Source organism: Mixophyes fleayi, chromosome 8, assembly GCF_038048845.1.
Source record: "Mixophyes fleayi isolate aMixFle1 chromosome 8, aMixFle1.hap1, whole genome shotgun sequence".
Lineage (NCBI taxonomy): Eukaryota > Metazoa > Chordata > Amphibia > Anura > Limnodynastidae > Mixophyes > Mixophyes fleayi.
Window position 1 is genome coordinate 14,524,662 of NC_134409.1, and position 15,029 is coordinate 14,539,690.

At 41.0% G+C, this 15,029-nt stretch overlaps 1 protein-coding gene across 9 annotated transcripts in view; it reads left to right on the plus strand.

Annotated features, from left to right (window-relative positions):
- NEXN (nexilin F-actin binding protein) overlaps nucleotides 1–15,029 on the plus strand; it is a 49,277-nt gene that overhangs the window by 30,339 nt on the left and 3,909 nt on the right. For 7 of the 9 annotated variants that reach the window (XM_075181958.1, XM_075181955.1, XM_075181950.1 and 4 more), the window contains 5 exons: nucleotides 2,589–2,789; nucleotides 5,903–5,971; nucleotides 8,906–9,103; nucleotides 10,965–11,186; nucleotides 12,115–12,300. In XM_075181958.1, the coding sequence (XP_075038059.1) occupies nucleotides 2,589–2,789; nucleotides 5,903–5,971; nucleotides 8,906–9,103; nucleotides 10,965–11,186; nucleotides 12,115–12,300 (876 nt within the window). The remainder of the gene's footprint in view (nucleotides 1–2,588; nucleotides 2,790–5,902; nucleotides 5,972–8,905; nucleotides 9,104–10,964; nucleotides 11,187–12,114; nucleotides 12,301–15,029) is intronic. The other 2 variants (XM_075181956.1, XM_075181953.1) reach the window with 1 other exon arrangement.

Below are 15,029 nucleotides of genomic sequence, written 5' to 3' on the forward strand. Positions count from 1 at the left end.
TTATGTTGTCTAGAACATTTTTGCACTAGGCATGCAGATTTCAATAGTAAAATCAGTGGGTGTGGTGCAGCTTAAAGGTGCTGACTACACCAACAACACCCCGACATCTTTGGTCCGGACGGCTGCTTCCCGACAAGGATCCACGACGACTGTTCTGTGAAGCGACTTCAGCCAATCACGATGAAGGAAGACGCCGGCGGGACTCGATGACGTCAGTGAGATAGGAGACACTGTTAACGCTGCTCTTAAGGGGGTAATGTAAGTATGCGGCTATGTACACTGTACAACTCTTTCTAAAGTACATTGTTCATAGCTGCATACTTACATTACCCCCATAAGAGCAGCGTTAACAGCCTCTCACTGACGTCATCAAGTCCCGCCGGTGTCTTCCTTCATCGTGATTGGCTGAAGTCGCTTCACAGAGCAGTCGCCATGGATCCTTGTCTGGAAGCAGCCATTCGGACTGAGGATGTCGGGGTGTAGTCGGCATGCTGACTACCAGCAATACCAGTTATAGGAGCTCACTATACAGTTAAAACAATATATTTTATTTAGCACCTACTTTTAATATTCTAATCTACAATGATCTACAATAAAGATACATTTGGCTAGTGAGTTTGGGAAGCAAGAGGGATATAGTCACTTTTTTCAGTTAGATTTGAGCCTCTTCATTGGATCCTCTGGTAACTGTAATATTGAGACCAAGCTTGGGACATGATATAGCTCAGCCTCAGAGTGACATCCAGTGTGTGGAATGCTGCTGGGCTGGGCGAGAGATATCTAGGTGGTGGGGGTATGAATGGAATGATAACACTATCTTTGGTTTTAACTGAAACTATTTTTCATAGAACTATCTTTGACATTGTGATTATTTTTAGCACAAATTTGCATTTCTTCCTTATAAGCATTTTGGGCCTGATTCCAACCTGCATGTAACTTGCGTTTAAAAAACCCACTTAGGGAATGTATTCTAAGACAATATTCATTTTCATTAGAGTCTGGGTATAAGTGCCCTCTGGCTATACGTTATTTGCCGTATGTTAACAGACAGAACAGAGTGCAGGTTATGTACATTCATATAGAGTCCCATTAGAATGCATACAAAATAAAAAAATATTTTATAAAATAAATGAACTAATTTTTAAGGGTGTTCTTAATGCGTAGTGTACATAAAATGCATTTTTATATTATGTCATACTTGCATAAAAATGTTATTTGCTAGCTAGTGGAACGCATACTTGTAGTTTTTAATACAAAGACTATGCCGTGTCAGTCATCACTACCATTCGGCACTTACACCTGCCCTATACATGGTACTTATGAGAGTTCCGCCCTTTAAGCCCCAGGCAATCGTAATTGTCATTTGCATTCAGATTTGAATTGCATACAGTTGTGCTCATTAGCATAAGTTCCGTTCCGGAACATGCGCAGAGCTAATTCATCTAAGATACGGCACACAAGGGGACTTACGCCTGAACATGAATCAGGCACTTTGTCTGCATATTTTTTCTGCCTTATTATGCAGTACATTTTTTATACAAAGTTTAAACTTGACATTGTTTCCACATTCATGAAGATATATTGACTGAGTCAAAAAATAATAAGCCATGACTAGTCTTTTCATAGTGCTATGCAGTGTCGGACTGGGGCATGAAGGGAATGCAATCGTAACAGCACATGAAATATTGGCATGGCGAGCCTTTTAGAGTGGTGTAGTCAGCTGCTGGCCCATATTATAAACTGCCACTGCAGGGCCCACAGCGAGTGGGCCCCACCACAGATTTACCCGATATAAACTGGTGAGCCAGTCCCGCACTGTGCTTATGTATATGCCAGTATGATAGGTGTTTATTACCATGTAATAACAAAAAGTCCAAAGTGCTTGCACTTGAGAAAGACTTCCAGAAGCGAGTGTTCCAGGGTACATACTACTGTGATATCAAGCTAATCAGTCATTTATCTTCTGATTAGCCCTATGATTGGCTGAAAACACTGTAGTGTGTACCCAGGCTTAAAATAAGAACCCCAGGATCCTTCACTCACAACCAGTAATAGAACAAATGCTGCCTTAGGTTATCATTTCCATTCGGCGATCTAATGCACATACTGGAGAACTGGTAAAAAATGTAAAAAGCTGATCCACATCAGCTGGTACATTTTATGCAGCGTACTCCAAAAAAGGAAATCTGTTTTAATTATTGACTGCAGATATCAGCCTCAACCTCAGCCATCAGTAACAGGAAGCTCACCATTTTCAGACCACCCAACATGACCCCCTAAACCTATTATAACATGGTATAGGCCAAATAGGTGGGAAGGTTCGTTAGAAACATTTTTCTTTCCTATTTTTTTAAAATCTCTTTATTTTCATCAACAACATGCACAACAATATGAACATAGAAATAAAAGGAAGAAAAATAATACAATCGATGGTCATTACAGAAATGGTGAACAGAACATTAGGCCTGAGCAAAAGTGGGGAGAAACATTTTTCTTTTGTAAATAAACCACTCTATTTTTTTTGTAAAAACATAAGGTTACGTACCTGCATTTTAATAACACAGTGGTATGTTATTCTTGCTACACAGGCTTCCAATGAGGATGCGGAGGACGACGATGCAGGTGGACTGGATGCAGCAAAGGAAAATAATCAACCTGGGAAACTGAAATTAAGTTTTGAAGAACTGGAAAAGCAAAGGCGAGAAGCAGAGCACAGGAGAGCCGAGGAGGAGGCCCGGAAGAGGCTGGAGGAGGAGAGGAAGCAATTTGCGGAGGCCAGGAAAAACATGGTACATTTTTACTGCTTTCATATGTAGAACTCTCATAGTTTTAAAACAGAAAATTGGGACTCTTAAGTCCAGTAAAGCAATACTTTGCTTCCTTGGGGGTCAAATACAGTAAAACGGTTTATCATATCGTTTCCAATCTTGTTAATCTGGGTGAAACAAGGGTCCACATCAGGGAAACAGAGAATTCCGAGTTACAGATTTCGGGGGGCAAAAACTATGCTTGGAACACGAGTTTATTGTCCAATTTGGCCATACACACACGCAGGCCCGGCACTCCCATTAGGCAAGGTTAGGCAGTTGCCTAGGGCGCCGGGCTCTGGAGGGCGGCACTGAAGCGGGGGACCCAGTAATAATTTAGAAATAAATGCTGGCGGTGCGATCGCCTAGGGCAGATCGGCCGCCCGTCCTCAATTATGCGGTGCTGCTACAGCGCAGCACCGCATTTTAAAATGCACCTGGCGCCTGGTTTCTGGCAGTGTCGTGACGTCACGACGCTGCCAGTGTAGAGGAGCCGATAGGAGACAGAAGAAAGAAGAAACGAAAGGCGCGCAAGAAGAGAAAGGAAGAAAAGTGAGGAAGCTAAGGTGAGTACAGGAAAGAGGAGTCTGCAGACAGAGGGGAGAGAGCGGAGGCTACAGACAGAGGGGAGAGAGCGGAGGCTACAGACAGAGGGGAGAGAGCGGAGGCTACAGACAGAGGGGAGAGAGCTGAGGCTACAGACAGAGGGGAGAGAGCGGAGGCTACAGACAGAGGGGAGAGAGCGAAGGCTGCAGACAGAGGGGAGAGAGCGGAGGCTACAGACAGAGGGGAGAGAGCGAAGGCTGCAGACAGAGGGGAGAGAACGGAGGCTGCAGACAGACAGAGGGGAGAGAGCGGAGTCTACAGACAGAGGGGAGAGAGTGGAGTCTGCAGACAGAGGGGAGAGAGCGGAGGCTGCAGACAGAGGGGAGAGAGCGGAGTCTACAGACAGAGGGGAGAGAGTGGAGGCTGCAGACAGAGGGGAGAGAGCGGAGGCTGCAGGTTTGAGGGCGGTGGGGGGGGGGGGGGGTAGTGCGGGCAGCAGGCTTAAGCTTTGCCTAGGGTGCCGAGCAACCTTGCACCGGCCCTGCACACACGTAAATGCTGTCATTGGTCCATTTTTAGGACATCTAACCCCATACACAGGCCGATAAGGAGTCATGTTCCAACTGTATGTACGCTCATACCTGATAATGACCCTATCGTTGACAATAGTATCGTTATTTGACGTTGAGGTCATTTTTGAGGCATACTTGCTGCAATATCCGGCAGTTGCATGATATCGGCTGTGATATTGTACCACTTATGGCCATAAAATATTGCCAGATTTAATCCCATTGCTACAGGGGCTGTTGTCTAGGCCAGAGAACAAAGATAGATAACAATGATACTGAAATAAGTGGTGACGCACACTGTTTTGTATTAATTCACAGGTTAATGGAATGTACTTTAAGTGTATTTTTTAATAGTTGTAAAACAATGCTGTGTTGATTTGTGTGTTTGCTTTTGCTCAATAATTCATTTGGCTGATCTGCATGTTAAATCGCTTTATGACCCCTCCTTCTCGATACTATGACATGCCTGTACCTATGTTAGTCCGAAAATAAACAACAGTTAGTGAGTGATGCATGACTTAAAATCTAACTTCATTTCAATCAACCTCTGACTTCTAAACTTAAAATACAACTTGGTTTATATAAAAGAACTAATAACATTCTCAAATACCTAAGTAAATGATATAATCTAACACAAAGCAGACTTCCTGTCAGTAGAAGCTGTCACTGTAAGCTGAAACAAGACTGACAACATAGAACAATAGCTCACTCACCTACTTCGTTAATGTAAATATTATGTAAACAACTGGGGTTCTGTCACTGACTGGTAAGTGTACAGATATATTTGGGAATGTTAAGAGAAGCTCTTTTTATCAGGCAATGTGTATTCTATGTTTAATTGTCCTTGAAAATATATTACATCCTATTTCTGACAAAATACAACCTTAATTTTTTATTGCTTCACCCTTAGACACAGTTGTATTACTATGCAGTTTGGTATAAGCTTTAATACATATATTTTGTTTTTTTTTGCAGCAGAACACTGATAACACAAATCATATGAATGTATAGTTATGATTGGTATAGCTATTATCAACCGTAGACCTTGCAAGCACCACGGTGTACATTTATGAAAAACTGGTGCACAGGAAACAGTTGCTATAGCCCATGGCAATCAGTCACCAGTTTGCTTTAATTTTCTCTGCTGTATTAGAAAATGAGTTCGAATGTGACTGGTTGCCATGGGTTACAGTATCTTTTTCTGGGGCATCGGTGTTGATAAATGTGTCTGCGTATCCTTACATATATTCCGTGGCTGTCTTGCGTGTTACAAAAGTGAGATGCTATTCGGGGTGTAACATTTTAGAAGTTAACAGAGGGGGATATTGTCATATAGTGAGTATATACTCAATATAGGGAGAGTCATATAGTGTGGATTTAGCTGTCAATATGGAATAGGCATACCTGCCAATACAATTATTATTACCATTTATTTATATAGCGCCACTAATTCTACAGCGCTGTACAGAGAACTCACTCACATCAGTCCCTACAGTCTAAATTCCCTAACATACACACACACACAGACACACAGACTAGGGCCAATACAGCTGCTTTTCAGATTGATAACACAGTTTACTCTTTTTCCACTTATATCCCATTTGCAATAACCTGGTCTAAATGAATTAAACTGAGTTAAAAGCATTCTTTCAAAAGCAATTAAGGATGTCGGGTTGGAGAGAGTCAGCAAACCATAACGACTGATATGGGGCCGATACAATTAGCCGCGAGGTTCTGCAGTATGTTTCTGCAGACATTACCTGTTCTGTACTCGCGCCGCTATGAGTTGTGAGCAAACTTGAGAGAGGACTATTACCTCCAACACTGTGCCGTAACATAGTAACCTAATTGCATTGACCCCGGTGTTACCAGTGATCTGCTTTTGAAATCATTGAAAGATGTGATTTGATTTTTTTTTTCCAAGATGGAACAATTTTATGTTTTATTGTCCAAACTTCCAATTTCCAAATTGTTTTTAAGAATCCAGAGCAAGATATTATTCATCAGGATATGGAGTGTTCTGAGCTGGACAGTTGTGACGCATGCAAAGTAAGATATGTTACCCCAGGTGCACTGTCTAACATTTAATCTTTAGTTTGCATATTATTTTATTAACAAGGAAATGAGAAATTAACAAATTACGTTCAACCTTTGAGGGTCGTTTACAACAGAACGGTTCAATCCAACTGCACTACTTATCTTGTGCCAAAGCCCCCCAATTCTGCACCCAGTGTAAGACTCAGCGTGGTTTCAATGCTCATACAATAGGCAATTTACTCCGATATTGTAAATTTCCCTTAAACATGACATAAAGTTGGATTAAATCACGGCCTACTTCTTTATTTGGCTCTATTATATAAATTACCTGTTAGGATAGGCCACTGAAGTCATGTGATCACTCAGAGCCAATATACTGAGAGCTGGCAGCTTGATGATGTCACAGAATGATTCTCAGGAGCAGTGAGCATGCTCCCTCCAGTGCATGGGAGGTTGCCCCTCTCATTAATCCTTAATATTCATAGCGGCCCAGAAGATGATTGGATAAAGGAAAACATGATATAGCTGCAAATACACAGTATATGTAATCTGGTTATGTGTTGTCTGTTCAGAAATGTGTGTAAGCTTCATATGTCATCAAGTATTAATAAGAGGTGAGCTTTTGCTAACATATGGCACTTTATCTAATTTTAGATTAAAATATGAAAATTGCTTTTTGTTCTTATGTAGATGGCTGAATACAGGAGTAACGCTTCCTTGCTCAGCTCAGTTTGCTTATGTCTTTTTCTGATAATCTCACACAGATTTTAAAACAGGATATTGACACATGTCCAAATTTTATTTCCAAAGCATTAAAAATGGCACATTCCTAAATAGTGATGCTTTTATTGCATACTTGCCCATACTTTGCATGATTTATCCATAATATTGATATATTATTTAGCACGCTGGTTCCTACCCATTGCATGGTTCGTATATATATGTTATGTGTCTGTTCTTATATATCGGGTATGAAGCACCCAAACGTAGAAAAGTTATCAGGACAGTAGGATATGGTTTGATCTAGGCAAGAAAAAAGCAACATTTCTTATAATGTGAATATAAAAATGTTGCACCTGTATTTTATTATTTTTACACCATTGACTTAAGTAAAACATCTGCATTTGCTCCTGCATTAAGCACCCAAAGGGGCGTTATGTACTGTTTTGGCATTATTTGACAATAGAAAGCTCTCAACTATACAAGTGACACAAAAATGTACTAAAAATGTCTAAAATAATACTAAAAAATCATAATGAAAAGATGTGCTTAGTTCCTGAACAAATTAACACATTTTATGGATTATAATAGATTCAAGTTTATAGTCTTAAAATTCTATCTGTGATTTTCAAACTCATGTTATTATATGTGTGTCCATCTTATTAAACCATTAAAAAATTATCAGTTCATTACTTAAGAATAAAAATAAACCATTCTTCAAAAAATAGCAACATGAATCTTTAAGTACAATTAAAAGAATCTAAATATATATATAGACATTCACTGTACCTGGTATAGAGTATTGTATTATTTATGCAATTTAGCGCTCTAGGAAACCAATGTTACTTTAGTAACTAAATGTCACTTAATTTACAATATAATTCATCCCCCACACAACATCACCATGCTAAAATATTCATAGAAGTCATAGCTCTTAAAAAAAAAGAGATTTTTAATTTGATATGTCACAGAATAACTGCGACATAGTAGAAATTTTTTACATTTGACTTGTTCATAGATCTAACGCTAGTGTTTGGACCATGACTATTCTCACATAAAAATACATCATTATGAAACTATATTTTAATGTCAGAGCTCTTTAAAAATTTAACAGACAATACAAAGAAGCCCAGTCCTACACCTGCCACTCAAAGCCCAAATGCAAATGCCTTAAATTGAACGGATTCATTTGATAGTGGCTAAATCTGCAACATTGTTACTACAATGACTTTTACTCTGGATTTCTTGTGAATAGAAAGGAAAATGTCAAAAGTTATATTTAGACTGACTTTTTATGACAATTTTACCTTGATAATGAAAGGATACAAGATATTTAAACTGCATGTAAAACATCAGAATAACAGACATTAAGTCATTGATGACGTTGTAATCAGGTCTTTTGAATTATCAAAACTGTGAACGCTCTGTTACTATTGTGCAAACATATTTTTTTTTTATATTGTTTCAATTATATGTATGTGAAAAGACCTTGTATACGAACCTTGTGAAAAATAAAAAGTTTATAAAAGTAATTTACAGAAGTGCATAGGCTCAATGCATATGTTGTTTTGTGAGATCCTATACTTAATTTTGCAGAGGCGCACGTTTTTATGGGGAAGCACATGGATTTGCTAAACGGTATCGCAACATCTGCAGGGAAGCAAAACTTTGCCTCTTCTGATGGCAGGAGCTGGATAAATTGGGGAACATTCTTTTCAGGGAGCATTAAGGCAACTACTTTTTTACCAACATGCAAACACAAGTTGTTGTTTTTTTGTGCAGGAAAAAAATCATTTAAATAATCGCAAATGGCCTTGACTTTTGCAGACAATGCGTCCAGGCGTCCCCTTTACAGGAAAAACACTTTTCAAGGAACTTTTTGACCAATGTAATTAAAACATTTTGACACAGAGACAGCCCTGATGTCCCCTCATTATCATAATTATTTAAGCCACAAAAGGATGATCCTAAAGTGGTAGTAGATTGAAGGTATTAGTGACATTTCATGCTTCCGACCACCAATACTGCCACAGTAAGCAAAGGTTGTCTTTTTGGGCGGCAGTCCCAAGCACCAGGATGTAGGTGTGGTCCTATGAATGCACTAAGCAGACAATTGGGTGCATTATGTTCTGCCCGTTTGCACTTTTGTAAATGACTTTTATGAACTACACGATTACTTTTGTGTGTGTGACAGCCAGAATAAAGCTTAATCCCCCCTCCAATCAGGAACCAGATGAAGAAGGCCTGCCGCTCAGCAAAACCACTTCTCAAGAGTCTCTTGCACCAGGCAAACTGGAAATTAATTTTGAGGAGCTTCTCAAACAGAAAATGGACGGAGAGAAAAGATTAAAAGAGGAGGAAAGGAAACAGAAGCTGGAACTTGAAAAACAGGAGTTTGCTCAGTTACGACAGGAAATGGGCGAGGTATAAAATTTACTAACCAATATAGTCTCGACATGGACAATCTTTCTGTACAGCAACTACTAAGCAGTTTAATTTAATGGAATAAGTTGGTCCAATATGCAGAGAACTTTTGTAACATTAAATATAAATATTTAAAAATTCAGACATTTAGGCACTTAAATGTTTTTTTGAAGTGTTCTTTCATAGGGCTAAAGACAGGAAGTTTGGTGTGCACATAAAAAAAACCTCCACCATATCTAAGCCATACTCATACTTTTCTACTCTCCCAGAATATCTCAATTCTGGGGAGTCATCCCGAATGAAGTGGCCACCCTCACTGGTACCGCTTCTCTTCCTTGTGAAGTGTGGCACATTGGCGAGTCAATTTGCGTCTTCGGGCGCTAAGTGGCGATGCGACTCACGTCATCACACACCGGTGGGCCCACGCTGCATGATGAGGCAAATCTCACTATTGCTCACCGGGTGACAGGGCCACGATGACACAAAATGCGTCACCAAGGCCCCCACACTTGCCCTTTAAACCTCCCCCTTGGGAATGATGTTTGCTCTATTTTCACGTGCTGACCATCTTAACTGTACAATGTAATGATAGAAAATGTGTGATAAAACAGGTTGGAGAAATAGATAATGGCGGTACATCCCAAGAGCTTTATAAAGGTACAAAGCAAAAAAGTGAAAATAGATGGTGTATGTGGTAAGTTCAAGACTTTTCCCACAATAAATTCAACAGATGGCTATAACAGTAACCCTGAACCCATGTTTTTGCTACATTTTCCCATTGTATATTAATGGATGAATGTCTAAAAATATTCGTTCTATTGACTTAAACTCCCCTCATCTGAATCAGAGAATCAGCTCACTAGTATTCATGCTCATTTACCTCGCTGGGACAATGCAGGAGAGAGGAGCCTACTGCAAGTTGTCCATAGGCTTAAATATCAGCTTCCGTAGAGCTCTAATGACGTCCTATGGACGGACTGAGAGCCACAGATTAGAAATGTCTGTTATTTGGGCAACAGGGGAGCCTGATCTTCTACAGATATTTACCTTTGCATTGCCCACCACAAAGCTAAAGTGACAAAACCATTCTTGTTAAAGTTGCCTCCTCCAGCTGGTCTGCATGAATCCCTCCTGCGTTAAGGAGGGGCTGCCCTAAAACACAAGGATGGTCATTCGTATTATAAGCAATAATGCACCACTTACTGTAAGTTATTATGGATAGAAGTCACCTTGGCTCATGGTCTATGTAACATCAGTCTGTAGCCTTTTATGGTCACAGAAATTGTAATGAAGCAATACTGTATCCTTTAAATAAGATATACACCACTGTTCTCCCCAGAAAATGTTGCCAGCTGGGTGGCATTAAGAAATAGCCGGGTGGGAGGGCAGTGTAATAATATTGGAAAATGTTGGAGGTTATTGCCCACACCTGCCAGGACTGGTTAGACTGGTGGTCAGTGGTCTAACACACACTGCTGGCTGTAGTGCTCACATAGTGCCTGTTCTAATAGGAGAAACATTGATTTATTCTACTATAATAGAACTCTAGTGGACTCCAAGAGCCGGGTGGCAAGTAAAAACAGCCAGGTGGAGCACCTAGTATATAGGTGCAGTGGGGAGAACACTGTACACTGAATCCTCCTACTGCAGCCAGAAGTATCTAAAATTGACAGCTTAAAAAAAAATAAAAAAATCACATATACAAAAATAATATCCCCATTATCCAATTACAAAATTGGGAGTGGTTTACTAGATATTATTAAGCCAGCAATTAAAACTGATTAACCTGGACATCGCATCCCCTCATTTAGCATTTCTTACACTTGATAACACTTTCTAACGTTTCCTCTTTTTTAAACAGGAAGAAATAAATGAAAGCTACGAGGTTTTAAGTAGAGAGTACGAAGAACTTATCAAGTTAAAAAGGACTGGCTCCATTCAAGCCAAAAACTTGAAAAGTAAATTTGAGAAGATTGGAAAACTGTCTGAAGAGGAAGTACAGAAGAAGGTTGAAGAGGAGAGGTTAAGGAGAAAAGTCATGGACGAGGAACTGAAAGAAAGGGAAGCTGAACATTTTCACGAGGTCAGATGTCTCATAAGGAACGACTGATAAAACAGTGGCTTAGCATATAGTGCAGTGGGAGCAAACGCCATCTAAAAATGTTCATTTTAGGTGGAGTTAGACGAGATCAATAAATCATGCTAACCTGCTCTGTCCCGACCCTGCTCAGCCCACCAGACTAAGGGAAATTTTGTTATTTAAAATTGATTTTGCTTAAATCCACCCACAACTAAATATTTTGCAAAAGTATTTTCAAGTGATAGAATTCAGGATTAAACTATTGAATAGATTATTTTGGTACTGGAGCCACAACCAGTTAAAGATAGGTAAAGTGTACCTATTGGCTGCACTCCACGGAGACAGGCAATTTGTGGGCGGAGTCATTATTCACGATAATGCAGTGTATCAATTCACTAAAGCTGACCACACACTGTACTACTGTGCAGCTGGAGCAGTTATCATACAGCATGTGTAGCTTTAATACTAGATAATAATCTCATCAAAACTAATAGGATCATGACCGGCATGTTGAAAAATGCAATGATGGTCACTATCTGTCTACGTGTACGGTTATCTTCCGCCCATTCCAATATCCTGCAGTTCAGCCGGAAGCATTCTTTCTACCCAGCTCCAATGCCAAATGGACAAAACTGATCTTATTCGGCCACCTATTTGTGAACGTCATTCCTGTGGCTCAACTTTTTAATCAATGTACAATTGACCTGTCTGTGGCCACCTTAAGAATTAATTACTGCATTCTCATTTTCATTTGTGCACAAAATAGCTGCCACCCACTATATGGAGTCAATGGGTAAACTTTTTAGCGATTCAATAACATTGATATATTTTTTAAAAAACTTGATAAATTAAACAGGTATAATTGTATGATCTTCAAGGAACAGTTTTGCTTTGAACTGACCTAATGCGCTAACGATGTACAATGTTACAGGACGAGGAGGTTGACGTGAGACCAGCAGTAAAGAGCCATGCCCCATTCTCACATAAGGTCAACATGAAGGCTCGATTCGAACAGATGGCAAAAGCCCGGGAAGAGGAAGAACAGAGAAGAATCGAAGAGCAAAAACTCCAGAGAATGCAATTTGAGCAGAAGGAAATTGATGCTGCGTTACAAAAGGTACCATGCTTCCAACAGAAACATTAACACATATTTAGGTAAACTGGTCCCGACTGATTCACATTTTTCTGACTTATGATCATCATCATCACCACCATTTATTTATATAGCGCCACTAATTCCGCATCGCTGTAGAGAACTCACTCACATCAGTTCCTGCCCCTTTGGGGCTTACAGTCTAAATTCCCTAACATACACACACACAGACACAGACAGAGACAAACACAGACTAGGGTCAATTTGTTAGCAGCCAATTATCCTACTAGTATGTTTTTGGAGTGTGGGAGGAAACCGGAGCACCTGGAGGAAACCCACGAAAACACGGGGAGAACATACAAACTACTCACAGATAAGGCCATTGTCGGGAATTGGACTCATGACCCCAGTGCTGTGAGGCAGAAGTGCTGCCCCCACTTGTAAATCATATAAGCCATTATTTGTATGTCTTCTCTGTCCTTTGCGGTTTATTTGCAGTAGCTTTCTGGCACTAAATGAATGTCTTAGTCGGTGTACCTTCAGGAAAAGATGCCTTTATGCACTTTGATTCAGAGCAGTACAATCTGCTTGCCTCAGTTTCACAGGATCCTCACATCACTTGTCTAAATCACTATCTAAACTTTGCAGGGGTGGGCAAACCTGTCCTCAAGGGCCATATCCAGTTCATGTTTTTAGGATTTCTTTAATCATGTACAGCTGAGTTAATCTATTTGGCTGGGTCAGTAATTACCCCACCTGTTTCTACAGACAGAAATCCTAAAAACATGAACTGGATATGGCCCTTGAGGACAGGTTTGCCCACCCTTGAGATTCTAAAGGTACTCATACTGGCTGTAATTGTTTTGAGCAAATAGGCTACTTGTGACAAAATTGGCCACAAATTGCAGCGCGCATATGAAAAATATCTATCAGAAGTCAGTCCGAACAGAGTGTGAATGCAATCTGACTGTAACCCCATATCAAGTGCTGAACAGCTGGATTTTACAGATATGTCCTGAAAAACTCTGTGGTGCTGTGTGCACTCTGACGGGCTACAGGTTGACCTGACAATGACGACTCTCTCAAAATCGAGTACAGACAAACAGGAGATATTGAAGGTGCAGTACTGTATACATCCCCATCAGACAACTTGTGGATGTATAACTGCTGCACAAATCCCAGCACACTCGGCCAACTGGAACTTGCCGTTCCACAATAAAAGGAGCGCTACATGTTGGCTTTGTTGTCCAGGACATGTTTTTGTTAATGAAATGTTTTTATGTAATGCTGGCCACATACTCTGCAATATCACTAGTGATATTGGGCTACTGGCATATGTAGTATTTGTTGTTCATATTCAGATGCCACACAGATGTATTCAAACTAAAATATGAAGACCTGGGCATTCCAGAACTGAACAGACCGCTATTCCACCGGCAGAAGCCAAAGCCAGGATGGGTACAAGATTTAGAGAGGCAGATTTAGGTCACAACCATGCAATCCTAATGGGGTGCAGTATTAGGAATCAGATTAGAGGGGCTCCCATAAGAGCGCTACAGGATCATCAACCCACTAAGCTGTATTCCAACTGAACAGAGAGAGGGTATTGCAATCTGTGTTAGAACTGGAACCACAGTACTGAATTAACCCACACTTACGATAATATAAACCTCCAAAAGAGGATAAGAGTGGAAGGAAACTGTCATGGCTAACGGCTATTGACATAAGCTTGTAGAACAGGTGGTAGAGGTCTTCGCCTTTAGCAGCCGCCTTTCCCGTAGAGCTTGTTCCGCTCACAGGTACTCAGATGCCCCAGGTCTTATGCTCTGCGTAGTACAAGCTTATGGATATAATCATAGAGCGGGCAAAGGGATGACGGCAGGAGGCAAATGAAGGCAGAAACAGGCCCAGGACATAGGGCACAAGCAGGCAGCGAGGTGAGGTCCAAGCAAAGGGTCCGGTCCGGCAGAAAGACAGGATATCAAAGTCACAGGCAGAAGTCTGGGTCACAAGCAAAGAATCACGGTCTACTAAACAAGCCAAAGGTCATACCCCAGGAGTACAGGAGCAGGTCAGCAGTCAGGGAACTGAACCCTATAACCAGCAGGGAGGCTATAATACACCTGCCAGGACACGTCAGGGACTGAGAAGGCGGCCGGGTTGAGTGACGTCTCGTCATGATGGCGGCTGGGACGAGCAGTAAGCACAAGCGAGCCGTGGCGTCTAGTAAAGCCGCGGCTCGTAACAGTACCCCTCCTGCAGCAGAGCGCCAGCCTTGCTTTAGTGATCTAAGGTGGGACTCGGCCGAAGCCACTTGATCTGGGTCATCATACAGGAGATCTAAGGCATTGCAGAATGTATCCACTGATCTTAATGAGGGACTATTAGAAGGCAAGCTGAAAGCCTAGGACTGAGGGTCACACTGAAGAAGCAAAGTGACTATTCCTACTCTCTGTCGCTCGGAGGGAGGCCATAGCCGAAAAAGTTTGCAGCTCTCCTTAAAGTTGCGGAACAGGTTTCTGTCCCCAGAAAAACGGTCTGGAAAATTCAACTTGTGACATGTGAGGTTCTGGCGGCAACTTCTTGTGCAAATAAACGATTCGACAGACCTTGGACCATCTGGAGTAAGGTTTGAATCTGACCAGTCAGTACCTGAGCTGGAGAAGGATTTGTCCCGCTTTCACCCATGGAAGAGAGTTCTTCCAGATTCTTCACTGGCCGGTTAATGTCACGGCTGTTGACATAAGCTTGCT